At 39.3% G+C, this 27,805-nt stretch overlaps 1 protein-coding gene across 2 annotated transcripts; it reads left to right on the forward strand.

Annotated features, from left to right (window-relative positions):
* Nucleotides 1–711: 711 nt before the first annotated feature.
* Nucleotides 712–27,377, forward strand: LOC121294718. 2 transcript variants are annotated; one of them, XM_041218756.1, is made up of 20 exons: nt 714–873; nt 1,148–1,213; nt 5,897–6,244; nt 7,375–7,476; nt 7,613–7,708; nt 8,752–8,844; nt 12,608–12,682; nt 13,387–13,509; nt 14,965–15,006; nt 16,186–16,257; nt 17,273–17,311; nt 19,616–19,693; nt 23,165–23,257; nt 23,604–23,687; nt 24,216–24,308; nt 25,163–25,261; nt 25,622–25,640; nt 25,752–25,782; nt 25,912–25,967; nt 26,589–27,376. In XM_041218756.1, the coding sequence occupies exons 2-20, from the start codon at nt 1,153–1,155 to the stop codon at nt 26,632–26,634; spliced, it is 1,650 nt and encodes a 549-aa protein (XP_041074690.1). In that variant the 5' UTR covers nt 714–873; nt 1,148–1,152; the 3' UTR covers nt 26,635–27,376. The 2 variants fall into 2 exon arrangements, with proteins under 2 accessions (XP_041074691.1, XP_041074690.1); XM_041218757.1 differs by lacking the exon at nt 25,163–25,261 and having other exon boundaries at nt 712–873; nt 26,589–27,377.
* Nucleotides 27,378–27,805: the final 428 nt, after the last annotated feature.

The following is a 27,805-nucleotide window of genomic DNA, read 5'->3' on the forward strand; positions in this document are numbered from 1 at the left end:
GTTTCTTTATGAGAGTCAGAACACACACACACACACACACACACACACACACACACTGAGCTGTATGGATGCAATCAGGATCTGCTATGTTTCTGTATGAGAGTCAGCACACACACACACACACACACACACACACACACACACACACACACACACTCACTGAGCTGTATGGATGCAATCAGGATCTGCTATGTTTCTGTATGAGAGTCAGCACACACAGCCGGCTCGCTGAAGGAAGTTACCTGCCTTTCCTATTCTATACACACATCGGTATTTATTCATCGTTCCTCTGCTCTAACGTGAAACCCCTCACCCGGCACAGCAATGGCTGTGACTCGGACTATCACATCGCAACTCAAAGTGTCTATACGCATGCGTGACATTCTGAACTAAACCACTACATTATTATTATTATTATTATTATTATTATTATTATTATTATTATTAGTAGTAGTAGTAAATATTTGTTTATTTGGCATATTATTAGGTTTCTGTAACTATTTATAAATAACTATGGGAAAATTTCCCAGTATTGAAAAATCACCATTCCAACTTCCTTAAAAAAAACAAAAACAAAAACAAAAACAAAAAAAAACCTATTCCAGATTCAAAGCTTCTAATAATGAACAAAAACCCCCTATAACCCCTGCATATGATGGAAGCCGTGCAAAGAGCCCCAGCTCCAGCGCCCTTCATTACCGACACTAGGAGACTCCCAGACTGATCTGCAAACCGTTCAGCCGCCAGGAAACCCCCGGATTGTAACACGCACAGCCAGCCTATTGGAGAGCAGACCCAAAGTGAAACCAAAAGAAATTAGTAAAAAACTCAGATGATGCGCACTTTTCAACAGCAGGATTTCTAAGACAAGAGGTGAGTGTTTTATTTTCATTAAACGATACTGTATTTCTCATTGCTGGATGCTGGATGTACAGACTTCGTTAAAAGAATTAGATCGAGTTCACTCCCTTTTTAAAAACCAAAAAAACCAAACATATTTTAAAAGAGTTTCGTTTTAGGTTGATTTGGAATTAGCTCGAGTTCCCTCCCTTTATAACAAACATGTAAAGTATTAATAACAAGGTCTCTTGGTAGAGAAGCTGCTGTAGCACTAAACCGGGCTCTGCGTTTGGTTTTCTTCCCGCAGGTGAAATGAAGCGGATAAGCCTCCTTGCTGCTTTGCTGGTTCTGTGCTGCGCGTCTTGCTCTGCAGGTACACCGCCCGGAGCTCCCCGGCTCGATGACATTTCCAGGCCGTACTTTCAAAGCGTAGAAACTAGAACCAAAACATTTGTGAAATCAGCTGTTAAACTTTTGAGAATGCGGTTGCCAAAAGCAAAGGATATTTACACTTTTGAAAATTATAATATTAAGTAAATTCCTAACAAGATCATATCTCCAAAGAGGGGGTTTTCATCGTGGTATTGTGATAATTCTGGCATAGGGGATTGTTTATACCCTGCCTGCTGACGGTTTTGGCAAATATAAAGTGACTCTGCTATTTTGGGATGCCGAGGGGCGCACAGCGGTTTTACTGGTCGGGGGTGGGGTGGGGGGGGGGGTGGTCCAGCGAGTTGGGGAAGGAGAGGATTGAGAGACAGTAGAGGGAATTAAACTGGAAACAAAGAGTTGTTTTAATAGAAGCTACTTGAGAACGGGAGAAAGGTCACAGGAACAACAGAAAGATCAATTTATCTGGAGTAAATCGGTAAGTTTAACCTAACCAAGCTAAATCATTAGACTTCTGACAGAAAAAATAGCGACCCCGTTCTTCAGGGAAAGCCCCAGAACAAGCAGAACCCTAGCCACGCCCAATTTCTCCTCACACTTGCTGTCTTTAACACGTAAAGCTCTGGTGGTGTGGGGTGGGGGAAATTACTTTCCGTTCTGCTGTAGGTCTACTTTCCCTTGATATATGTGTTGAAATATCCGCTATATCTAGCTTCAGATGACTCATGTAATTTTGAAATATGTAACTGTACACCACAGTAACTGAATTGGGAATAGCAGTATGATAAGTTTGATGCATAATCCAATATATTTAGCATAATAAATATAGTAATGAAACATGTTAACGGTTCCGAATTTGAGCCCCCTGCAGCGCGGTTCAGAAGGTGAGCCCCCAGCAGCGTGGTTCAGAATGTGAGCTCCCTGCAGCGCGGTTCAGAATGTGAGCCCCCTGCAGCGCGGTTCAGAATGTGAGCCCCCTGCAGCGCGGTTCAGAATGTGAGCCCCCAGCAGCGCGGTTCAGAATGTGAGCCCCCTGCAGCGCGGTTCAGAATGTGAGCTCCCTGCAGCGCGGTTCAGAATGTGAGCCCCCTGCAGCGCGGTTCAGAATGTGAGCCCCCAGCAGCGCGGTTCAGAATGTGAGCCCCCTGCAGCGCGGTTCAGAATGTGAGCCCCCTGCAGCGCGGTTCAGAATGTGAGCCCCCTGCAGCGCGGTTCAGAATGTGAGCCCCCAGCAGCGCGGTTCAGAATGTGAGCCCCCAGCAGCGCGGTTCAGAATGTGAGCCCCCAGCAGCGCGGTTCAGAATGTGAGCCCCCCGCAGCGCGGTTCAGAATGTGAGCCCCCAGCAGCGCGGTTCAGAATGTGAGCCCCCAGCAGCGCGGTTCAGAATGTGAGCCCCCCGCAGCGCGGTTCAGAATGTGAGCCCCCTGCAGCGCGGTTCAGAATGTGAGCCCCCTGCAGCGCGGTTCAGAATGTGAGCCCCCAGCAGCGCGGTTCAGAATGTGAGCCCCCAGCAGCGCGGTTCAGAATGTGAGCCCCCTGCAGCGCGGTTCAGAATGTGAGCCCCCTGCAGCGCGGTTCAGAATGTGAGCCCCCAGCAGCGCGGTTCAGAATGTGAGCCCCCTGCAGCGCGGTTCAGAATGTGAGCCCCCTGCAGCGCGGTTCAGAATGTGAGCCCCCAGCAGCGCGGTTCAGAATGTGAGCCCCCAGCAGCGCGGTTCAGAATGTGAGCCCCCAGCAGCGCGGTTCAGAATGTGAGCCCCCAGCAGCGCGGTTCAGAATGTGAGCCCCCAGCAGCGCGGTTCAGAATGTGAGCCCCCAGCAGCGCGGTTCAGAATGTGAGCCCCCTGCAGCGCGGTTCAGAATGTGAGCCCCCAGCAGCGCGGTTCAGAATGTGAGCCCCCTGCAGCGCGGTTCAGAATGTGAGCCCCCTGCAGCGCGGTTCAGAATGTGAGCCCCCAGCAGCGCGGTTCAGAATGTGAGCCCCCAGCAGCGCGGTTCAGAATGTGAGCCCCCTGCAGCGCGGTTCAGAATGTGAGCCCCCAGCAGCGCGGTTCAGAATGTGAGCCCCCTGCAGCGCGGTTCAGAATGTGAGCCCCCTGCAGCGCGGTTCAGAATGTGAGCCCCCTGCAGCGCGGTTCAGAATGTGAGCCCCCTGCAGCGCGGTTCAGAATGTGAGCCCCCTGCAGCGCGGTTCAGAATGTGAGCCCCCTGCAGCGCGGTTCAGAATGTGAGCCCCCTGCAGCGCGGTTCAGAATGTGAGCCCCCTGCAGCGCGGTTCAGAATGTGAGCCCCCTGCAGCGCGGTTCAGAATGTGAGCCCCCTGCAGCGCGGTTCAGAATGTGAGCCCCCTGCAGCGCGGTTCAGAATGTGAGCCCCCTGCAGCGCGGTTCAGAATGTGAGCCCCCAGCAGCGCGGTTCAGAATGTGAGCTCCCTGCAGCGCGGTTCAGAATGTGAGCCCCCAGCAGCGCGGTTCAGAATGTGAGCCCCCTGCAGCGCGGTTCAGAATGTGAGCTCCCTGCAGCGCGGTTCAGAATGTGAGCCCCCTGCAGCGCGGTTCAGAATGTGAGCCCCCTGCAGCGCGGTTCAGAATGTGAGCCCCCTGCAGCGCGGTTCAGAATGTGAGCTCCCTGCAGCGGGGTTCAGAATGTGAGCCCCCTGCAGCATGGTGCAGTAATGAAGTCCTGCAAGTTAAGAGCTGCGGAGAAATACAGCACACGCCTGCACCCGTCCGGACGTGGGCGGTGTGTGTTATATATATATATATACATATATTTGAAATGTTATATATATATATATATATATATATATATATATATAAAACTTCCACAATATTGACGTCACATGTTTTACTTACTATTCTTAAATTTTTTTTCCAAAAAAAAAGGTGTGTTTTGGAAAGTTACTGACTTTTTATAAAGTCTGTGCAAATATTTCATCCTGTTTTCGGGAAGACGACACATCTTTCTGTGTAGAAAGAAGTGTGTGTGCACGCACGTGCGTGCACGTGAGTGCGCGTGCACGTACGCGCACACACGCGGGTGTGTGGTGCGCCACACACGCGCGTGCGTGCGTGTGTTGCCGTTGCGTGTGTGTGTGTATATATATATATATGTATATATATATATATATATATATATATATATATATATATATATATATATATATATATATATATATATATAGATATATATGTTATATATACATATATGATGTCTAAAATGTACATTTAATTTGTAATACCTCAAGTTCACAGTAAACCACGGCGATGAATACATTAATAGCTTAAGTAAGCAAACGGACAAACTTCAACGAAACAATGATGCACGCACAATTGTCTGAGCACCATCCGGGTAGGAAGAGGTTAGGTCAGCAGGGGAATCCACGGTTCACCGCACACCAGCACCCCCTGTGGCTGATAGGGCGTCTGCGGGTCTGCAGTGGAGCCATTCAGATCTGTGTTGTCCTCCGGCACTATAGGTCTGGTGGCCTCGCTGTGGATCCGCAGGCAGGGACACGTTTCAGGAGGACGCGTGTGTCAGCCACCGTTCCCCAGTCGCCGGGGGTTGCAGCGGGGAACCGGGATTAATAATAACACTATTGCCAATTCCAAACCGTAGAGAAAAATGGGGTAAAATCGTTGGCAACAACTAAAAAAAAAAAAACAAAAAAAAAAAAAAAAAAAAACAAAAGTAGGCCTACTTAAAGCTGATCTCAACCAGTTGTGTTACATTAAAATGTCTCTTTCAAACATGCAAAGAAGATGTTGATTTCTTTGATAGTTCAGTTTTGTTAGTTGTGGTAAAGTAGCCTCAGTATTGATAGTGTAATAGTATTGAACAGAGTTGATGTTCTTCTTTTAGAAATGTAACTGCTTTCCTTTTGGAAGCTAGAGTTTCCAGCAGAACTAAGAGAAGTTGGTAAGTAGATCTGTTGAGTCTCCAGTAGCAAGTTAATACCTGGGGGTGTAGAGAGTATCTGGGCAAGTTTAGCATAAGGAGGACAGACTGTATCAGCTATGGTAAGACATCAGGTGGTGGTGTGTATTTAATATGACACACTGTCACGTGCCACAATTTGGAACAGATGTTTTAAATAACACATCATTATTACATAAGTAATAAAAAAGGCAAACAAGTGAAAAGGGTAGTGCCTGTGCAAAGCAGCCAGTGCAGTGGTTTGATCGCTTGTGCAGGAAGAGTGATCTCACTGGCTCACATCCAACCTGCTCCCGCAGGCAACTAGAGGAGTGAGGTGGAGGTGGTGCTAGCTGGTGAGGAGGTGCTAATTCAAAAGCAAGGCAGGACAGAGTTTGCAACATAGGTTTATAGGTTGTAGATATGACCAATGAATGCAATGCACTTGGAGCTTGTATTAATGATAATACAGATGTCCTGCCTGAAAACCTCGCAAGCTTTATATTTAAAAAATAAGATACAATTAATTATGAAACTAAGCAATGCAATATGCAGCTGCTTTACCAATCCAATAGAGGAGTGGCTAATGTTAATCTAAATGTTTGGGGTGTAAGTTCTGATGGCAGGTAAAGGAATTACGAGAATCCTTTACTTTTGTTTTGCATATTTCCTGTGATTCCAGATGGATGGAGCATGTTTTCTCTCTCTGTTCACTTATGACCTCAAACTAAATGTCGTGTTTCTTTTCAGAACGTCTTTCTGTAACGGGCACAGATATTGCTGTTTTTGCTTCTGCTGGTGAGGATGTCATTCTGAACTGCACCGTGGATACCCATGTCCCTCTGGAGGAGCTGGAGGTGCAGTGGAGGAAGGTAAACCCCGATATCTTGGTGCATCTGTTCTCTGAAGGAGAAGACCGGCCCGAATCTCAGCATCAACGCTTCCAGGACCGCACCGACCTGTTTCACAAGGAGCTGGCCAAAGGAAATTTCTCATTAAAGTTGAAGAGTTTGAGAACTGAGGACAAGGGGAAATACAAATGCATCGCCCACACAAATAGCGAATCAGCCGAGGCCTTTGCTGAACTGAAGGAACTGGGTAAGGAGCAGCCAGTCATAACAGCACCCTCTCTGGCAACACTGCAGATCAGAATACAGGTTAGAAAGACTGCTCTAGAATAGAAAAGGTAAACCAGCAAACCATATATATATATATAAATATTGTAAAAGATCCTTGTACTCTCACAGTTCATTGCCCCTTTAAAAAGTAGACCCAGGAAACAGAAATTGATTTTTATGGCGCTTGCGCGCCCTTTTAATAAACACAAATCAAATAAACAAAAAACAGAAACAAAACTTAACTCCGTTTGGGAGCTCTTACTATACACCAACAGGTCCCTGACTAACATGCAGGACGGCTAAGCCTTTTACCTGTTACCAAACACAAAAAAAAACCACACAGGTTTTAAACAGCACGTCACAGTGACTGCTCGGAAGCAGAGCAGACCACACCTTCTGCCTCCCTCCACTCAGCAGCCCTGACCAGGCTGGCTGCATCCTTTAAATACCCTGCGCCTGGCTCCAATTTACAATTAACCCCAGGTGCAGGGGATTACTAAACAATAAAACAATTAAACCATTAACACCCAAATGTGCATTCTCACATGTTTGGCAGGGAAGGATTTTAACCCCCTCCCTGCTATCTCACAATATCTATTGCCATGTCTTAAGTATAAGACAGTATCATGAAGAAGATAATGTTTCTGTGTGAATATGTGTGATAAAATGCACACACAGTCATTCATGATCAGATCCTCGTGTTTCCTAATTATTGTACTAGAACTAGCAAGTAGTGCAAAGCACATATCATTTCACATTACAATGAACACCCGAGAGAGGTGGGATGGTTTTAAATTATAATTAAATATATTATTATCATATACATCGGCTGATCACTATTGGCTTGGATATTCAAAAATAAGGGCAATGCAAACGTGTTTATTTACACTGTTATTCATTTGCATTACTGCTGTATATTTGAAACTCCAGTTACCTAACAATAATAGAACTTGGTTAGCACATTATTTATAGTGGTTTCAGAATCTGGGGTTATTGTATTGTATGGAGGAACATTTCTTAATGTACAGAAAGGGCTAACATCCCCTAACACATACTCCCTTGCTGGGAAGAAGTTAATCGACTTGCCTGCTTTTTGTTTTGTTTCCATAGGTTTCTCTTCACTTCATATTGGCGTCTTATTAATGACTTTTACAGCACTAGTCGTGTCTGTTTCAACAAGCACCCCAGCCTTGCTGTTTCTGTTGGGTAAATGTACGTAAACATCTGTTTCATAACTCAGTATTGAAGACATTGATTGGATATACACTACTTAACATTTTAGCTACATTTACAAAACAAGGTTGTTTTATTGTTGTGTATAAATTGCTGTTTCATGGGTTAATTGCAGATAAAAGCAGGCAAGCATGGCGTTGCTGTCTTGTAAACTGGTGCATCCCCTGCATTTTCATGACTGTTGCATTTGTGCTCTGGGGTGTAATTGAAGGTAAGATTGCTGTGGTAAAGTTTTATAAAGAATGATTCAGTGATTGAAAGTCATTTGAGTTCAACGGTTATTACAAACATATATGAAATCCGTTCTAGTGTATCTCAGATTGCCATTTTATATATCGCCTGCTGCAATGTGAACAGCCTTTTGCCCCTGTAGTACAGTATAGAGTAGAGTTCTGCCCTTTTGCCCCTGTAGTACTGTATAGAGTAGAATTCTGCCCTGTTGCCCCTGTAAGTACTGTATAGAGTAGAATTCTGCCCTTTTGCCCCTGTAAGTACTGTATAGAGTAGAATTCTGCCCTTTTGCCCCTGTAGTACTGTATAGAGTAGAGTTCTGCCCTTTTGCCCCTGTAGTACTGTATAGAGTAGAATTCTGCCCTGTTGCCCCTGTAAGTACTGTATAGAGTAGAATTCTGCCCTTTTGCCCCTGTAGTACTGTATAGAGTAGAATTCTGCCCTTTTGCCCCTGTAGTACTGTATAGAGTAGAATTCTGCCCTTTTGCCCCTGTAAGTACTGTATAGAGTAGAATTCTGCCCTTTTGCCCCTGTAGTACTGTATAGAGTAGAATTCTGCCCTTTTGCCCCTGTAGTACTGTATAGAGTAGAATTCTGCCCTTTTGCCCCTGTAGTACTGTATAGAGTAGAATTCTGCCCTTTTGCCCCTGTAGTACAGTATAGAGTAGAATTCTGCCCTGTTGCCCCTGTAAGTACAGTATAGAGTAGAATTCTGCCCTGTTGCCCCTGTAAGTACAGTATAGAGTAGAATTCTGCCCTTTTGCCCCTGTAAGTACTGTATAGAGTAGAATTCTGCCCTGTTGCCCCTGTAAGTACTGTATAGAGTCGAATTCTGCTGTGTTGCCTCTGTAAGTACAGTATAGAATATAATTCTGCCCTTTTGCCCCTGTAAGTACTGTATAGAGTAGAATTCTGCCCTGTTGATTGGGTATTTACCGTTTCTCGATAACTGAGAACTATCAGCATCTTAAATGACATGATGAATGCTTATTGCACTGCACCGAATGTAAAATACTGTTACAGGATTTATGCGTGAAGGGATAATGTGTGCAGCTGTGACTCTCTCAAGGATCCTGCTTACATTGTTAATGGCACCTCCTTCAGTAAACATGCCAGGTATGTTCCAGTTACAGGTAACTTTTACACATTGGTGTGTTTTGCTGTCTTCTAAAGCATCTCTGATTACATTTAAGTTGTACAGTAGGAGAGAACTACAAAACAACTAGAAAATGTAATGCACCTGAACTTTAAACTGTATCTGAATCATGTGCTAATATAAATGTGCTTGTGAGGTAGTGGTGCAGTAATGGTTAGCAGAAAGCAATGCAAGAAGTCCGAGATGGAAGATGAAGTGGAAGCAATATTTTAATTGTTATTATCAAAACAACAACAACAACAAAAAAGAACAAGAATAAACATAGAAAAATAAACAGAGCTCTTCAAAAGTCCAAAAAAATCATTAATTAATAGTCAGCCCAAATACAGGGTTATGCTCGGCTTTACCGAAGGATTGGCTTACCTCTAGCATCTCTAAACATCAAAACTGTAACAGAGCTCCTGTCTGCTGCTGCTACTTCAGCATATCAAACCACAATAACCAAAACAACCCCGTACTGCCTAGGTGAGCGTATATACAGCTGACTGTCATCAGCCCCGCCCTCTGAGCCCCTCCAAGTGAGAAGGGAGTCATTATTTCAGAATATTTTATAGAACATTTAATTTGCGTTCTTTACATAAAACCAAATAAAGTACAGTAGAATGGCCTTTAAATTTTCATTTCTTTTCTTTGTCTACTAATTATTTCTAATATAAGTATTTTACTAAAATAAAATCACTAAAATTGGCATTCAGTTAATGTTTTGTTCCTGTTCTAACACCTTTCAGTCCTTCTTAAACAGTACCATGTTAAACACACTAAGATGAAACAGCAGTGTTAGCTGTGCGGGTTGGAATTAGCAACGCCCCGCACTGCTAATGACTTCCGTAAAGAAATGAAATATGTTGTCCCTGCAGTAACATTTTGTTCATGTGTTAGCATGTCCTTTGTGATGTCTTTTAAGACATCCCATCATATTCACAATCACTACTCTAGAATAGAGTTCTGTAATAGGGTTCTGTAATATAGTTATGTAATAGGGTACTGTAATAGGGTTCTGTAATAGAGTTCTGTAATAGAGTTCTGTAATAGGGTTCTGTAATAGGGTTCTGTAATAGGGTTCTGTAATGGTACTGTAATAGGGTTCTGTAATAGGTTCTGTAATAGGGTTCTGTAATAGGGTTCTGTACTAGAGTTCTGTAATAGAGTACTGTAATAGGGTTCTGTAGTAGGGTTCTGTAATGGTACTGTAATAGAGTACTGTAGTAGGGTTCTGTACTAGAGTTCTGTAATAGAGTACTGTAGTAGGGTTCTGTAGTAGGGTTCTGTAATGGTTCTGTAATAGGGTTCTGTAGTAGGGTTCTGTACTAGAGTTCTGTAATAGGGTTCTGTAGTAGGGTTCTGTAATGGTACTGTAATAGGGTTCTGTAGTAGGGTTCTGTACTAGAGTTCTGTAATAGAGTACTGTAGTAGGGTTCTGTAGTAGGGTTCTGTAATAGAGTACTGTAATAGGGTTCTGTAGTAGGGTTCTGTAATGGAGTACTGTAATAGGGTTCTGTAGGGTTCTGTAATAGGGTTCTGTAATAGGGTTCTGTAATAGGGTTCTGTAATAGGGTTCTGTAATAGGGTTCTGTAATAGAGTTCTGTAATAGGGTTCTGTAATAGGGTTCTGTAATAGGGTTCTGTAATAGGGTTCTGTAATAGGGTTCTGTAATAGAGTTCTGTAATAGGGTTCTGTAATAGGGTTCTGTAATAGGGTTCTGTAATAGGGTTCTGTAATAGGGTTCTGTAATAGGGTTCTGTAATAGAGTTCTGTAATAGAGTTCTGTAATAGGGTTCTGTAATAGGTTATGTAATAGAGTACTGTAATAGAGTTCTGTAATAGGGTTCTGTAATAGGGTTCTGTAATAGAGTTCTGTAATAGGGTTCTGTAATAGGGTTCTGTAATAGTTCTGTAATAGGGTTCTGTAATAGGGTTCTGTAATAGAGTTCTGTAATAGGGTTCTGTAATAGGGTTCTGTAATAGAGTTCTGTAATAGAGTTCTGTAATAGGGTTCTGTAATAGGGTTCTGTAATAGAGTTCTGTAATAGGGTTCTGTAGTAGAGTTCTGTAATAGGGTTCTGTAATAGGGTTCTGTAATAGGGTTCTGTAATAGGGTTCTGTAATAGAGTTCTGTAATAGGGTTCTGTAATAGGGTTCTGTAATAGGGTTCTGTAATAGAGTTCTGTAATAGGGTTCTGTAATAGGGTTCTGTAATAGAGTTCTGTAATAGAGTTCTGTAATAGGGTTCTGTAATAGGGTTCTGTAATAGAGTTCTGTAATAGGGTTCTGTAATAGGGTTCTGTAATAGAGTTCTGTAATAGGGTTCTGTAGTAGGGTTCTGTAATAGGTACTGTAATAGGGTTCTGTACTAGAGTTCTGTAATAGAGTACTGTAATAGGGTTCTGTAATAGAGTTCTGTAATAGGGTTCTGTAATAGGGTTCTGTAATAGGGTTCTGTACTAGAGTTCTGTAATAGAGTACTGTAGTAGGGTTCTGTAGTAGGGTTCTGTAATTTGTAATAGGGTTCTGTAATAGGGTTCTGTAACACCTTTCAGTCCTTCTTAAACAGTACCATGTTAAACACACTAAGATGAAACAGCAGTGTTAGCTGTGCGGGTTGGAATTAGCAACGCCCCGCACTGCTAATGACTTCCGTAAAGAAATGAAATATGTTGTCCCTGCAGTAACATTTTGTTCATGTGTTAGCATGTCCTTTGTGATGTCTTTTAAGACATCCCATCATATTCACAATACTACTCTAGAATAGAGTTCTGTAATAGGGTTCTGTAATAGAGTACTGTAATAGGGTTCTGTACTAGAGTTCTGTAATAGAGTACTGTAATAGGGTTCTGTAATAGGGTTCTGTAATGGTACTGTAATAGGGTTCTGTACTAGGGTTCTGTAATAGAGTTCTGTAATAGAGTTCTGTAATAGGGTTCTGTAATAGGGTTCTGTAATAGGTTCTGTAATAGGGTTCTGTAATAGGGTTCTGTACTAGAGTTCTGTAATAGAGTACTGTAGTAAGGTTCTGTAGTAGGGTTCTGTAATGGTACTGTAATAGAGTACTGTAATAGGGTTCTGTACTAGAGTTCTGTAATAGAGTTCTGTAATAGGGTTCTGTAGTAGGGTTCTGTAATAGAGTTCTGTAATAGGGTTCTGTAGTAGGGTTCTGTAATAGAGTTCTGTAATAGAGTTCTGTAGTAGGGTTCTGTAGTAGGGTTCTGTAATGGTTCTGTAATAGGGTTCTGTAATAGGGTTCTGTACTAGAGTTCTGTAATAGAGTACTGTAATAGGGTTCTGTAGTAGGGTTCTGTAATAGGTTCTGTAATAGGGTTCTGTAGTAGGGTTCTGTACTAGAGTTCTGTAATAGAGTACTGTAGTAAGGTTCTGTAGTAGGGTTCTGTAATGGTACTGTAATAGAGTACTGTAATAGGGTTCTGTACTAGAGTTCTGTAATAGAGTACTGTAGTAGGGTTCTGTAGTAGGGTTCTGTAATGGTTCTGTAATAGGGTTCTGTAATAGGGTTCTGTAATAGAGTTCTGTAATAGAGTTCTGTAATAGGGTTATGTAATAGGGTTCTGTAATAGGGTTCTGTAATAGAGTTATGTAATAGGGTTCTGTAATAGAGTTCTGTAATAGAGTACTGTAATAGGGTTCTGTAATAGAGTTATGTAATAGTTATGTAATAGGGTACTGTAATAGAGTTCTCTAATAGAGTTCTGTTTTGTTTTTCTTTTCAGTTACTCTTCCCAAAGTGATCACGTGTAGAGCTATTTTCTTCATCCATTTTGTTATTTTAACTGTGATGTTTTCACGTAAGTAAATGTCTTGAGCAAGCTGGGATTTCTGTATTAAAAAAAAAAAGGAAAATTACCAGGTGTAATAAAATCACATTTCTAAAGGATCGTGCTACTATTTAAAATGTCAGTTTCCGTTTTAACTATGCTATAAATGATACAATATCCTTTAACTAGGATCCTGTTAATAATAATAGTAATAATAATAATAATAATAATAATAATAATAATAATAATAATAATAATAATCTTTTTTACTGATAAACCAAAATATTTCCATACAGTCCATAAGGATAGAGTTTAGTCTTTCCATGAAATCTATAGCTTTCAAAAAGTAACAAGCTCTTTGAAGAACATGGTTTTATTTCAAAGCAAAACTCAGTCTGCCCTTTTAAATATAGGTGAACAGAGATACTGTTATAGCCAGGCAGACACACACTAAGCTATCCTGCAAGACCCCAGTGTTTGCCCTGTCTTATCAGAGAGTTATCACAAGGTGATTCCTAAGGCAAGGATAACCCATTTAACGCATATTCATGAATATTGACTTTACCAACACTAGAATGTTTATTAGTCTGTGTTTTTCTACAACAGTTTGACCCCATTCGTTTAGCTTTTATAAATAAGGAAATATCATTCTAAAACATTTTCTAATATTAGTCTTAAGATTTGTTAATTAGATGTATTGCATTATTAATGCTGTATTTTACTTTTATTGATAGGATATAGCAATGAATTATTGAGAACCGATTCACCAAAGATCCTGAAAATTGTGTACGTTGCATTTGCCGTTTTCCTGTCCTTCGTGGAACTGCTGTTCTGTGTTGCTAAAGGATGCTTTCGAGGTACGATTGTGTTAAACTCTTTATAAAATTATTGTTTTAAAAGATATACATTCTTTAACATATTTTGTTAAATTAAATTAAAATAATCAAATTGAATAATTAGAAGTATGTACATGGAATGGGAACGGGAATAGAATTGGTTTCTAAGTGAGAAGCATGGGACAAAATAGAACCAGGGCAGGACTGGAAACCAAATGACATGAGTGACATGTTTATAAGAGGGTTATTAACATTGGTAAACCCTTCCATTTTACTATTAACATACAGTTAGAATGTGTTTGCCCTACTATATCACTGTATAGGCAGACGAGTGTTTGGCTAATGCCTTAATCTGTTCCCACAATGCATCATTTATTTCATCCAGAGCTTGCTGATCTGAATACGCTGCAGTGTTTACAAGAGCGATTCTCATTGCTGATCTGAATACGCTGCAGTGTTTACAAGAGCGATTCTCATTGCTGATCTGAATACGCTGCAGTGTTTACAAGAGCGATTCTCATTGCTGATCTGAATACGCTGCAGTGTTTACAAGAGCGATTCTCATTGCTGATCTGAATACGCTGCAGTGTTTACAAGAGCGATTCTCATTCTGCTGATGAACTCCTGTGGCTGAGAGTCCCACCCCTTAATGTTTATCAGTGTTTTATGTTGTCTGTAGTGTGTTAATGTTGGTGTTTATGTATAAAATACATGGGATATAAACATGGGTGTTTAAAATGTATATTTGTATTTAGGCACAAGGATTGCACAGCACTTCACGTGCAGGTAAAATGTAATAATATGTGAGCACGGGGAATTGCACTTTATTAATTCACGCGCAGTTGTACCAAGACTCCAATTAAATGATTGATTAGCAATCGAGTCTCAGTACAGCTGCATAAAAGCAGCATGTTTTCACTCACTCGGGGTTGTTGAGAACGGGATACGCTCGGTGAGTTGAGAACGGGTGTGGAGAGGAGGTAAAAACAAAGTATATACAATTGCTACAACATGCTGGAAACACCAGCACGGTCCTTGTTTAGTGTTCGTCCACTGGCAGACTGTCTGTCTGGCTGTCTGTCTGTTTGTTTGGCCAATGCGCCCTTTATTTTTAGTGTTGTGTGTTTTGTTTAAATCTTTTATTTGTTTACTATTTAATAAATATAATGACCGCCATAGCGTCTCAGTTTTCGTCTGCCAGTCCTTGTTGTGGAATGTGTTTCTGGTCTGACGTCACCCCTGCAAAGCCATCCTGTTCACAACTCCACAGTTAGGAAATTGATTCCCCAGTGGATTTATGACGATACTGGTAAAGTGCGTTACAGCGATGTTGTGTGTTTCTTGTAAACACTACATACAGGGTGTTTGTTCTGTAACACTTTGAAAAAACTGCCAGCCTACTGTACTGTTAACAGAACCTACTGTTGGGAAAAAGCATTGAGCAACAATAAAGACTCATTTTCATTTTTATTTTAGGTCGTCTTAATCAAATCCAAAGATATGGGACATCAGGCACAGGTACTGTATGTGACCAGGGTTATTAAGCATCCCTGTGAGGGAGCTTCAACACAAACACATTTCAGATGCAAGGAAAACTTTGCATCCCTTTCATGCAGTAAATTTAGCGTCCAAATCACTAAGCTTTAAAAGCTTTTTTTAAGAAACATTCAAAACTGGAACGAAGGTAGTATCTCAACACCTATTAGAATATTAATGTGTGCTCCATCAGAGCTTTAATCTTCCTGGATGGTTCAACAGTGCAAAACTTACAGATTATGCAGCCCTTGCAAGAAGACTTTTCCAAAAGTAAGCTTAAAAATACCATTGAGTTTGAGTCAAACAAGAACTGGGTACATTTTAAGGCTCTTTGCAAACACTTTCCAGTGACTCAAAGATACAGTACGATACTCTTGGGTTATTTAAAGAATAAAGTGTTGTTCAAATTTGTTTTTTTATGAATAAAATAAAGTTTTAAATTAACATATCTGTTCCAGACGGTTTTAAAGGGGCTGTAAATAGTGTAGAACATACATATGAAACTGTGTTATATTCAGAGCCCGTGAACACACTTCCAGAGGATCCTGATAGTCTTGCACTGTGAGCTCTTCCATGTTCTGGATTAGACAAGTACATAGTATTGCACATCATGGGGTACATTTTACAAGATGACTATATTTAGTTTTTTTAGACATAGGTCAGACTCGATTTAAAAACATTACAAAGGGGTGTGTGTTTTTAGATAAGCATAAAATCCCCACATAAGGATACATTGGATTTGCACACCCGAAAGTCAGTGATTTTAACCTCTGTCTAGCAGAATATAATATTATAATGGAAGTGATGAATTCTGTCTACATTTCAGACATTTGTTTATGTAGCATAGGTACACAGCGTGTTACCCAGGTAATGGGAAACGTCTCTTCCAGGACTAGGTAAACATAACCCTTGTTTATTTGAAGAAACATTTCTTTTTTTTTTTTTTTTTTTTTTAATTGATCAGCCTATTATGCCAGTGAACTGAGAAGGGAGCGTGCAAGGAGAGACACAACGTTCACGATAATTGTTTACCCCAAGAAAATACAAAATAAATTAAAAAGGAATAAAGAATATTGGAGAAAAAGATATCTTCTTTAGATAGTACTGTTCATTTCAGTAAGAAATACTTCATGCTGTTTTTTTTTTTGTTTTTTTTTGCAGTTTTCGATTTTGCTCTTATAATTAATACTGCAGTGTTCCTCTTATCCTATAGTTTGCTTGCCAGCTTTATGGGTAAGTACTAAGGTTAAAATGCCATGTCTGCCTTGTTAATCTCCTGTGATACCCCTTGTATCCCTGTGCCCCTGTGCTCAGTACTACAATCAGTGTAAGCAGAATGAAACTATTTCCTGGGCTTTCGTGGTATTTCATGGCACAACACTGTCTAAAAATAGATATTTCATGATTAAACATACTATTTATTAAAGCAGAAACAATATCACATTGTCACATTCAAAACTTAACATTTTTCCCTGCAGTTATTATACAAGAAATGTTCCTAAATATTTAAATACTTAGCTGAACAATACTAAATGCTAAATCGCTGAATGTGTAGTTTGTTTTTTACGTTAAAGACATTATATTTTCACCATCAGCGAATTATCAAATGAAATAATTAAAAAACATAAATAAAAATAAGACATGTGAAATGACCCCTTCTACTGGACAGGGCGACCATAAGCAGAAATATTTCCGATCTTCGATGCAGCTGGCGAAGACATTTTAAATACATTTTGTAGCTCTATGCAATGTGTTCAGTCAATTACCTGAAGCAAACGAAACTGCCAGCTTCCTAGTGACAGGCAGTGCATCAGTAAAGCAAACATGTGCTGCATTTACTTTTAAGGGATACAAATATATATATATATATATATATATATATATATATATATATATATATATATATATATATATATATATATATATAATGTTCACAGACAAATTTTCACAGGGAACTACATATTACATGGAAATTGTGAATTCTGTGATAACTGAAAAATATGCAGCCTTATCTATTTCTAATAGGGGTTTAGGTAACTACAATATGGAAGCTGGCGAGATACAGAATAAAAGTGCCCATCTGTCCATCGATCGGCCTGCCACACGTGCCATTGTGTTGTAGGGTTTTATGCTGTCTATTGTTCTAATTGTGTATTTGATACAATAGCTCTAATATTACTGATCATTCATTAGTAATCAAGGGTTGTATAACATGTTTACCCATCTTACTTTTAATGTGCACTAACAGGAGCTGAACGTCTGCAATTGGATTTCCTGCAAGTATTAGGCAAGTTGTTTTTTAATTGACAGATGCCTTCACATATATAACTGTGTGCTGGTTTTTTGTTTGAATGGTTTAAAGTGACAGTAACTAGTTTTAGCAACGCGCTCTTGGTGAATGAGTAACATGTTTTGCCATATATTAGGCATTAGTTGTTAGTATTTTTAGATATATGTGTATTTATTTATTTCAATATTGTGACGTTACTATAGGCTATATTTTGTCCACAGCCTTTGTTTTTTTGTGTTCCTTTTTCACACAAAACTTAACATAGAAAAAAATGTAACTCTGTCATTAAATGCGTTTATTACTGCCATGCAGTCCAATACAATTATAATAGAATAGAAGTAACAAAAAATAAAAACATTACAACCTATGGTGGGCATATAAGGTAATGCCTTTGCAACGAATATATGTTTAAAAAACATGTTTCAGTCAGATTCGTGGAAATTGTATCTTCCATTCAAAGAGAGTATAATCACTGCTGAAGGTGTGCGGCGAGATGACAAAACCACAAGGACAGTTTAAAGCTGAGACGTTTAGTACCATTGAACCAAATAAAGATACAGTATCAATATTCAATAGCGCTGAACCAACACAAAATAGTACTGAACTGTCTAGTGCTCACCCCCCTGTTTATAAAATTACTGCAATTGCAGTGTGTGCTTGCTTCAAAAATAACATCAAAATAAGTTAAACTACAACAGCATATGAACAGTGAAGACTAGCGGCTGATTCACTGTTATCACACATGCAACGAGGAACTTTAAATCGGATTTCAGTAGTGTTTGAGAGAATAGCTTATGCTAATATTCTGCAGGGAAGCACCGACACTTTTGTGTCCAGTGCCCCTCGATGTTCCACAATTCCATAATTCTCTAATTTGGTTGATTAATCTTTGGCATCGTTAACAGTAAACTGTAAAAGTCCTATATTTCTCTGTACACGTTTCCCTTCACTAATTCCCTGTTTTCAATATTTCACTTGTTTTATGTGCAAGTCAGTGAAATAAAGAGGGAGCGCTTTACTAACTCGCCATCAGTAAATCAGCTTCCAGGGCAGTACACGTTAGCTGAGGGAACATGAAGCTACTTTTGGCTTGAAACCTGGTTCCAGGAGACCTAGTTTGAGGCAGCTTTGCTGTATCAAACCCCAGGTCTCCCCTGGTGTGCCTCGCAGAGGCCTGAAACCTCGTCTCCTGAAACCAAGTTCCAAGCCGCAAAGGGGTTCGGTGTTCCTTCAGCTTTATGCAAATCATTCATCAGTGTTTGAGTGGGGGAGAGAGCAGACAATGCTGCACACGTTTCCCCATCCCCCACCCAATATTCTCTCCCTCCTGCGTCGCCTGCAGATTGACTGTAAAAAGATGCAAGTTAACTGTGAAAGTTAATGTGTGTGATCAAGATGTGGGGGTATTCAATTGATCTTGTGGTAACAGTGGTCTTAATACCACCGCCATTCAGATCAATAAAACAAAAAAACTACTCCCTGCAGTTTTAACTGTTTTCACTGAAAATAATGCACTATCGAAACCGACTTGCACTGTGAGAGATGTTTGCTGTAGTAAAATAGTCCTTTTTGAATGATTTTAGTGGTTTTAGAATAAAGTTCTGACACCACTTCAATACACTCTACTCTGTACACAACTGCATTTTATGATTCTCTCAATAAAGTTACATTACAGGCCGTGTCCAGAATTTAGAAATACTAAAAGAAACTTAATAAATTCGATAACAAACAAGTCTGTCTCTATGTTGAAAACATGTTAAAGAAATATACCATTTCACAGCCACATTTAACCTCTGAGCACATAAACGATACAGATCTTTTAAAACCCTTTAATCTGAAATGACGTTCCTCTTACATTTTGCCTCCAGTGAAACTTTGCTTATGGTCGCACAAACTCCCATTTCTAATTGTAATTACATCACTTCTTGCGCTATTTATTTTTAAATGTGTGTATATTAGTAACAGTAATATTCCTTGGCGAGTTATGTCTCTCAGGCCGTCATTCATTTTTGTTATCATTTACTTTATTGGATTCTATTGGCAAGAGTAGCCCTCATTTACTTTTATTGGGGGAAGTTTTCCTAGGGGGATGTTCAGGGATTATTTTCAGCTGTTGGGAAGTTACTACCTGCAATTCCTGGGATTTTCAGGAAGTAGTAGAGTATCGACTTGCTCCCAGAAGATTATATTCCCAATCAGCAGTAATGAAGAGCACAATAGTTCTTTAATCAGTCTCTGAAAGATATGTGTGCTTGTAATGTTACAATTAGTATTTTAATTTGTGTTTGAATTTGTTCACAGGTTATGTCATTGGAATGTTTGGGATAACTGTTATTATGCTGATACTGCCTTCGCTTCTAATACTGTGCCCTGGGAAATGTAAGTCACATGTTGACTTGTGATAAAGCAGCCGACTGGTTTAAGCTTTTTAATCACACACATTCTTGATTGGTTTTACTACAGCTAGGGGCAAAAGTTTTGCCTCACCTTGAATTTTACGATTGAAACATAATTAAAAAAAAAACAAAAAAACTATGTGAACATAATTTGCATCTTTTATTTAACATCATGTAATCAAAGAAACTACAAAACGATATCAAAATGTCACATTTTTCAAGTTTTGTCCAAGGTTTCATATTAGCAGGTATTTGAAACAGGTGTTGTTGTTTGTTTAACCCTGTTTTATTGTCATGTGGGTGTTTCCTCAAATTAAAGCAAGGGAAACGTTACCTCTGAACATTGCCAAACTAACAGGTTAACTGAACTGTACAGTAAGTGAATTAGACCCCGTTCACACTGGGCCGCCCCATATTTAAGTCTGCAACCCCGTTCACATTTGCAGTTTAAGGCGCCTTTGCACGTTCACACATGTGACTGAAAAGCAGGCCTAAAATGTGGCACACTGCTTTTATTTTTATGTGACAGCCTGCGCTCAGAATGGGTTAGGGTTCCGGGATATACACTAATCCTTTTGTAGCAGATGTTTCTTATTAATTTTTTTTTCAGTGCAACACAGTAGAAATTTATGATATATCTTACAAAAACCATATTGACTATTATGACTTGCTGTTATGGTGTGTAACAGGGTGCCGGTCCGAGCTTACCGCCCTGCCCACAGTCACATTATTCTCTCAAGAACACAGAGCTATTTAGAACGCAGGAAACAGCAACTTGCTGGTGCTGACAGTTATAAATATTTATTTTCGTAAAGGATACTTCACTCAGATTGCAAATGACTATCAGGTTGTACACAATGACTGTCATTCACAAGTCAAGCTCATCTGATAGTACTGTTGCTCCCTCCTAAGGAAAGACACGGCATTGAATACTGTTAAATACATTACACATTTTGTTGAACCTGTGTGCATACTGTCTTTGTTTACAAACACGATCGACAAACTATTTTGTCGTTTACTGGTTATTATTATCATTGTCATTATTATTCTGTAGTCCCTAAACATTACCAGTAAACACTGAACATCAGCATTACCCCTTCTCTTGGAAGATTACCCAACATATGGCTTTAGAATAGCATTACCATTAACCATAACGATCACAGCTAGAAGTTGCAGGCAGTTTTAAGGCTTCCAGGTGTTTACAGCAGAACAAGGTATGGTTTGAAACTTGTGAAAATGGAAATCATATGAACATTTTGTTAATTGGAAAGCATCATTCTATAGTGTTTTTTTGGTAGGATAATGGGTAGTATTTTGTAAATGTTGATTTAGTATTAATTGTTATAACTACTTGTGATTAGTTGTGACAGAGTGCATTGCGCGCTGTGGAACTTTCAGCTGCGAATTGAAAATACCCGGCTGTCAAATTTCTGTACAGCCCGAGATCATAGTCATTTTATGCAAAAATGGCAAATAATATAAAAAAAATTAAGTGGGCAGACTGTTTTTTTTTTTTTTTTTTTATATATATACATTATATGATTTACTATTAGATGTGATAGCATTGTTAAGCAGTATATGTTGCAAGGTAAGACAATATCATTTTTATCAGGAATTACAAGTTTTCATGGTCATGAGGAGCTCTCTTGTGGTGAACTTTAGAATGCAGTCTAAGCTGAACAAAGACTGCATTCGAAAATCTGTATTGCTTATTCAATGCAGTGATTCGCCAAGAACTAAACTGTCTGATTTTCAGGGGGTTGTTCATTAATAACCATGCGATACTCACTGTTTCAAGTGTATTTATAGAGAAAGCTAGTCTGTAGCTTTGTGTCTATACTTTTTATTACCTAAAATAGCTTCTTCCAAGAATAATAATCTGGTGAATGTGATCTTTCTGGTTTGGTTTAGGCAAAGTACAGTGATATTTTGTTTTTTGTTCTAATACATACAGTGTGCATGTGTCTGTATGTGTACAGCTCTGTATATGCCTGCGTCCACAATGTTATTTTAAGTAGACAAACATTACGGCAGGAAAGCTGCTCATGCAGCTATAAAACTCCTCCCCCTGGTTAACCTCTCTATACCTATCAAGGTAGGATATGTCTTTATCCTACCATACTACTGGGAGGACATGCACTGGATCACTAACCAATAGCACACTGCTGTCACCACCCAGAACCCCGGAATACTACAGGTAAACAGAGAAGGTGCAGTAGGTATAAGATTATGACTGAAACAGTGAGCTGCTCAACACTTCAGAGAAAAAGGGAGGGACAGGACCATAAAGTTCAAAGTTTTAATATGAAGTTATTAAAAATCACATCTACAATAAGAGACATCTAACGGCCATAAATAAAGCACTTAACTATCAGTCTCTGTATTCTTCAATTATTCAGACCTGAACTTAACCAAACCTATTTATGCATTCCACATTCCACTATTAGCATCGATTTTCAGATGTGTGTTCCATATTGACACTGTCTGCACTGTAAATGAGTTATAAGCTAGTTTTGCATTTTGACCTATACAGTGTATATATATGTATATAATGTTATAGGTTACTCTGTTGTTCAGTGACGCGCTTGGTCACGTGACTGTACAGGCTCGCACTCTGTCATGGGGTGCAGTTTCTCATGCTACACTGGTCCTGGTCCCGGACTGCAGGCTGCCTTTTCTTTTTTGGGGTGTTCACATATGAGAAAAGGCAGCCCTGAAGCGGCCCTGGGCCTCCTTAAATTGCCTTAAGTAAGTGTGAACAGGGTCTAAGTTTCTGAGTTAGGCAGGGTTAGATTTGCATTGCAGTTGCTGACCTACGAATCAGAGGCAATGTTTCTCTCGTTAGTAAATCAGGGTCACCCAGGCTGTATGTCCGCCCACTGGCACACAAATTACCATTATAAACAATTACAGATCACAGGGTTCAGACTTACAAATAAGTACTAAATTACATAGGGTTTACAATTTGATCTTTCTCATTAGTGTAAAATATTAAACCATGTTTCTGATTTATTAAAACATTGCAATCAGTGGTTTATAAATCAGAAGTATGTATTGTCATGAATAGATGTGTAAATGTCCCAATTAAAGCTTCAATTATAATATTAAAATGTATATGTTTAAAATATATAAACCAGAAAAACTAAGTTTTTTTTTTTATAAATCAAACTTATAAATGAGTGAAAAACATGTGAAATAATGTTTTTACAAACAATGTAATCCCTTCTACTTATAACTCATTATCACATTCCCAAACTACACAACAAAACCACTCAATCTCCCTTTAATCTCACCATGCTAGGATTTATTTATTTATAAAAATTGATCAAGTAAAACAGTTATTAACAACAATACAACATTTAAAAGGTGACTGATCATTGCTTACTGATTTTGTAATTTTACAGACGTTGGTGTATAGTGCACAAAGACCCTAAAAAGTTTTCTTTTCTTTCAGTTTTATTTTACAATATCACTTCTACGATTTTGTTTATACTTCATCTCATATTGGTTTCCTTGTTACTGAACATGTTTGGAAGTCATGAAAAAGGTATGTAATTCAACATGCTACCAAGTGCATCTGAGCAATAAGTTTACCTAAGAAAATGGAACCTTGTAATTTCTTTGAAGATCTGTATAGAGAGAATTTTTGTTTGTAATTGAATGTGAGATTTAATGTTTCAGTCACTGCCATTGCAATCAGCAATATTTTTTTTAAATTGTTTTTGTATTTTTTTTTTGTGGAGCGCACAAAAGTAATGTGGTATAGACCAAAGAGTGGCTCTTGGTTCCACTTGTATTTTTCACAAACTCTTCTACTGGTCGGTAATTTGCTGCTGAGGTAAGATTTGCTTAACACAGTGCAGTAGTGCATTAATAATTCATTGCCATTACAGGAAGTCATGGGCTGATTTGTGAAGTGACTTTTCTCTACAGTCTAGCAGCAATAGCTTGTTTTGAGGAGCGAGACAATATTCCAGGTATGCTCAACTTTTTTGTAATTTTGTACACTTCATGTTAAAGGTGACTGTTGTTTCATGTAATGGTAAAACGAGTAGCACAGTATTTTCACAAATGAAGGGTTCTAGTGCCTGTAAGGTAAGTAGGTTCCTAGTGGATTTGAAACTGCACTCAACTTTACGAACACCAGTGCTTTCACGGTGATCACTGCAAATATATATTTTTTAAATATGTAAAGTGTGCAAGCCACTAAACTCTACTATTGCCATAACACAAGATTATCTAGATTTTCAGAACTATGGCTAGGTTGTCTTTACTCCCGGTTGTTCATAGCACAACCCTGTTGAGCACAATTTATCAAACAGAATGCTAGCCTAAGTCAGGACAAGAGCCATTGTAGGGTTGAGTAAGAGAGGGTTACTGGGGGTATGGCCAGACAAAACCACCCTGGTGGTCTCATTTCAGAAACACTGAACTACATCTGAAGTAGAGTTAAACACATAAACCATGACATCTAACTTGCAATATGTCTTATTGTTTTGTTTCAGTTACACTTTCCATACTCCTGTATATGTTTGGAACTACAGTTTTAGCTGTGGTGAACTCGGTTGCACTGATAACAGAGCTGATTCTACAGGCAGGTGAGTGAACCATGAAGCGCTAGAAGGCGTAGCTACCACATGAGTGACAGATATTGAACACGTCTTTCAGTGTTACTGATGTGCCGTAAAATTAGAACAAAATGGGAATTACAGCCACATGGATTTGGCCCCGTTTTCAAACATAGTTTTTTTTTTTTTTTTTTTTTTTTTTTTTTTACTTGTAACAATCCCTTGCTGTACAAAATCAAATTGATTTTACGGGTTCCAAAGAGTATAGCTTATACCCTGTAGTGTGCTGAAAATTCACAGTATTTCATTAAACCATAACTGAGGTACCTTTTCTCAGTGTGCCAGGATATAATAGAATAAATAATAATGCATAGACTTGAAACAAACCAAACTCTTATTGCCTGTCCAGTAACATTTTAAGAATAGAAACATTACACCTATTTAGTCATTGAGTGTAACATTGTTTTATAATAGATTCTTACTGATCACCTACATTGGTAGCATAAGGAGAATTTAAGCTAGGACCTGTATTCATGGTAACCGATAAGCAGTTCAGCAGATCGGTTTCAGATCAATGTGATTATCGTTGGAATTTTCAGTTTGTTATTGATGACTGAAAATCTCCTAATCGCTCAACCCTACTTGTGCATGGACCATTCTGTATTTATAAAACTAGCTTCCAATAACCCTGACTGACTTCGATATCTCCTGAGATAGAGCCAGTGTGTTTTATTCCAAAGAGACAGCCCTTATTTGTTTTGTAGGTTGATTGTTATTTAAAGCATTAAACAAGATGTTTATGATGAGACCTCTCGTCACTGGCACTGAAAAGGTTAAACAGTTCTAATTGTTGCTGTAGATTTTTAATGCTGTGTGTATTTCAGACAGTGGCTATAGACGAGTGACGGATCTTCGTCTTATTGTCTTGCCCTTTGAGTGCCTGTTTTTAATGGGATGGCTCGGTTTGCAGATCTATGCATACTGTAAGTAGTTTCAGTTACAGTATATGGGACAGTTTCTTAGAAGCTACTTTATCTTGCTTTAGTGTGAGAGGATTGTATTTGCATGCCAATTCATTTAATGAGAACCGTTAGCGCTCTTATCTCTTGTGTGAAGTGAAAACCTGGCACTCGAGGAATAATAGGTAATGTGTAATAAAATAAACTTTATTTGGGTTCCCTTGTTTGGGCTGATGAAAATAAAATCTTGTTGGTGTAAATCTAGTGTAGTTCTAGTTTTTTGGTTAGTGTTGTGTTTCTAAATCTGATTGCTATTTGATTAATCTAAACTACAATGTATTCTGCCACTCAAAATAATTACTGCCTTTTATTGTGTTCATTTAGGCGTGGAAGAAAAAGACAGGTAAACACGTTTAATAATTTTAAAGATTTTTTCTGTTAATGTTTCATGTCTACTGTTTCTTTGAATAACCGCTATTCAGTGTACAATAGCATCATTTTCATATTTTAACAGGATTCAGCAACGAGAGAGAAAGAGAGAACTGGTAATCATATTCACCGTTATTATTTTTGATGTCTGTGTTAGATGTAGGTTTTTTTTTTTATTGGTAACTCAAATATAATGTCCGTAAATTGTAAGAGCCTGCTGAAAATAATAATGTGTTTATTAACAGGCTCCGATCCACGTTGCTCAGGAATTACAGCCATTGTCTGATCATAATGGATCAAGGTAAATTATATTAACATTTATATTGCAAATTGTACACCACATTGGATGTGCCATGTCCTGTCAAACAATTGCCCAGATTATGTACAATTCCTAATAAAGTGGCCAGGGTATATAGAGATTGAACTTGGAAGTCTAATAAATTAGCTACAATAGTGCCTTACTGTTTCTGTAAGATGGTCTGCTTCGAAATGGATTAGTATCAGTGATAGGCTTACTCTTACTCTCCAGAATGAAATCTAAAAATGTACAAAATCTTCAGTCTGTGCCACAGCGATATACGCTAGCATTCAAGTGATGCTCATGCTCGGGGAAGGGAATTACTTGAGTTGTATTTGAGATGTCAGGTAGTGATCATATTTTAATTTAAGGTTCTATTTATTAAAATAAATAAATAAATAAATAAATAAATAAATCTCTAAGTATGTTAATAATAAGTATTCGCAAGGAATACTAGTTTATAACAATACCATTTAATGACACAGTACTGGTGTTTGCTATTATAAACAAAGCTTTGGTTCTGATCTTCCTGTGACATCTTTTCCTGTTTTTAGTCACTGTGTTCTAGGTACAGTACTGTCAAGTAGAGATCATTTTATTATCATTGCTACTCGTATTGTATAGGGTGCAGCAGGAACACCGGCCTGCTGAAAGAAAGGAAGATTTGTAAACTACAAATGGAAGAGCTCAACGACCATGCCAGCGTTTACTGGAAAAGGAACTTCATGCCTGTGAGCTTCGTTGCCCGGATGCTTCCTCTCAAGCTGCGATGTCTGTTGCACCTCATCAGATTGCTGTTTCAGACATGCCTGATTGAAAGAGCAGAGTCTGCAGGACTCCTCTTAACTGCACTGCACAGCGTACACCGTTCCCAGCTTGCTTATTTATTTCCTTAATTTCCTAGTTGCTGATTATTCTTAATGTACCAGAGGCTTGTAGTTCACTTTTTTTTCTTGTGTCATGTTGTTTTGTGAATTTGCTTTTTAAAGAATGTGCTGTATGGTGTACAGGAGGAGGCGCACTGTTGAATGTTTTTATTGTATATATTTTTAAAATAATTTGACAGTAGGCTGCCTCTGATAGGCCTGACCAAGGTGGAATTTCTGTAATGAAACCTGTAGAAAAATGTACAGATAAACAACATTTTGAATACTAGCCATTATGAAGCTTTTTATATATAATTAAAATATTTCTTTTTTTTTTTTTTTTTTACAAATTCTCAGAATTCTTTTGTTTTTTTGTTGTTGTCGGTGAATCCATCTGTCATCAATTATTTTCCCTGCAATAGCTCTATTCTCCTACCTCTACAAAACACCTGAATAAAGACCCTGCCCTCTCCTGCATGAAGCCTTCATTCAGACCCTGCCGTCTTCTGCATGAAGCCTCCATTCAGACCCTGCCCTCTCCTGCATGAAGCCTCCATTCAGACCCTGCCCTCTCCTGCATGAAGCCTCCTGCATGAAGCCTCCATTCAGACCCTGCCCTCTCCTGCATGAAGCCTTCATTCAGACCCTGCCCTCTCCTGCATGAAGCCTCCATTCAGACCCTGCCGTCTTCTGCATGAAGCCTCCATTCAGACCCTGCCCTCTCCTGCATGAAGCCTCCATTCAGACCCTGCCCTCTCCTGCATGAAGCCTCCATTCAGACCCTGCCCTCTCCTGCATGAAGCCTCCATTCAGACCCTGCCCTCTCCTGCATGAAGCCTCCATTCAGACCCTGCCCTCTCCTGCATGAAGCCTCCATTCAGACCCTGCCCTCTCCTGCATGAAGCCTCCATTCAGACCCTGCCCTCTTCTGCATGAAGCCTCCATTCAGACCCTGCCCTCTCCTGCATGAAGCCT

The sequence above is a fragment of the Polyodon spathula genome, chromosome 19, assembly GCF_017654505.1.
Source record: "Polyodon spathula isolate WHYD16114869_AA chromosome 19, ASM1765450v1, whole genome shotgun sequence".
NCBI lineage: Eukaryota > Metazoa > Chordata > Actinopteri > Acipenseriformes > Polyodontidae > Polyodon > Polyodon spathula.

Bases quoted from the DNA above. Each gene is read 5' to 3' on its own strand.
- LOC121294718 (XM_041218756.1), top strand. From the start codon at position 1,153: ATGAAGCGGATAAGCCTCCTTGCTGCTTTGCTGGTTCTGTGCTGCGCG. The intron at 6,245-7,374 runs GTAAGGAGCAGC...TTGTTTCCATAG, and splicing joins TGCTGAACTGAAGGAACTGG to GTTTCTCTTCACTTCATATT. The intron at 12,683-13,386 runs GTAAGTAAATGT...TTTTATTGATAG, and splicing joins TTTAACTGTGATGTTTTCAC to GATATAGCAATGAATTATTG.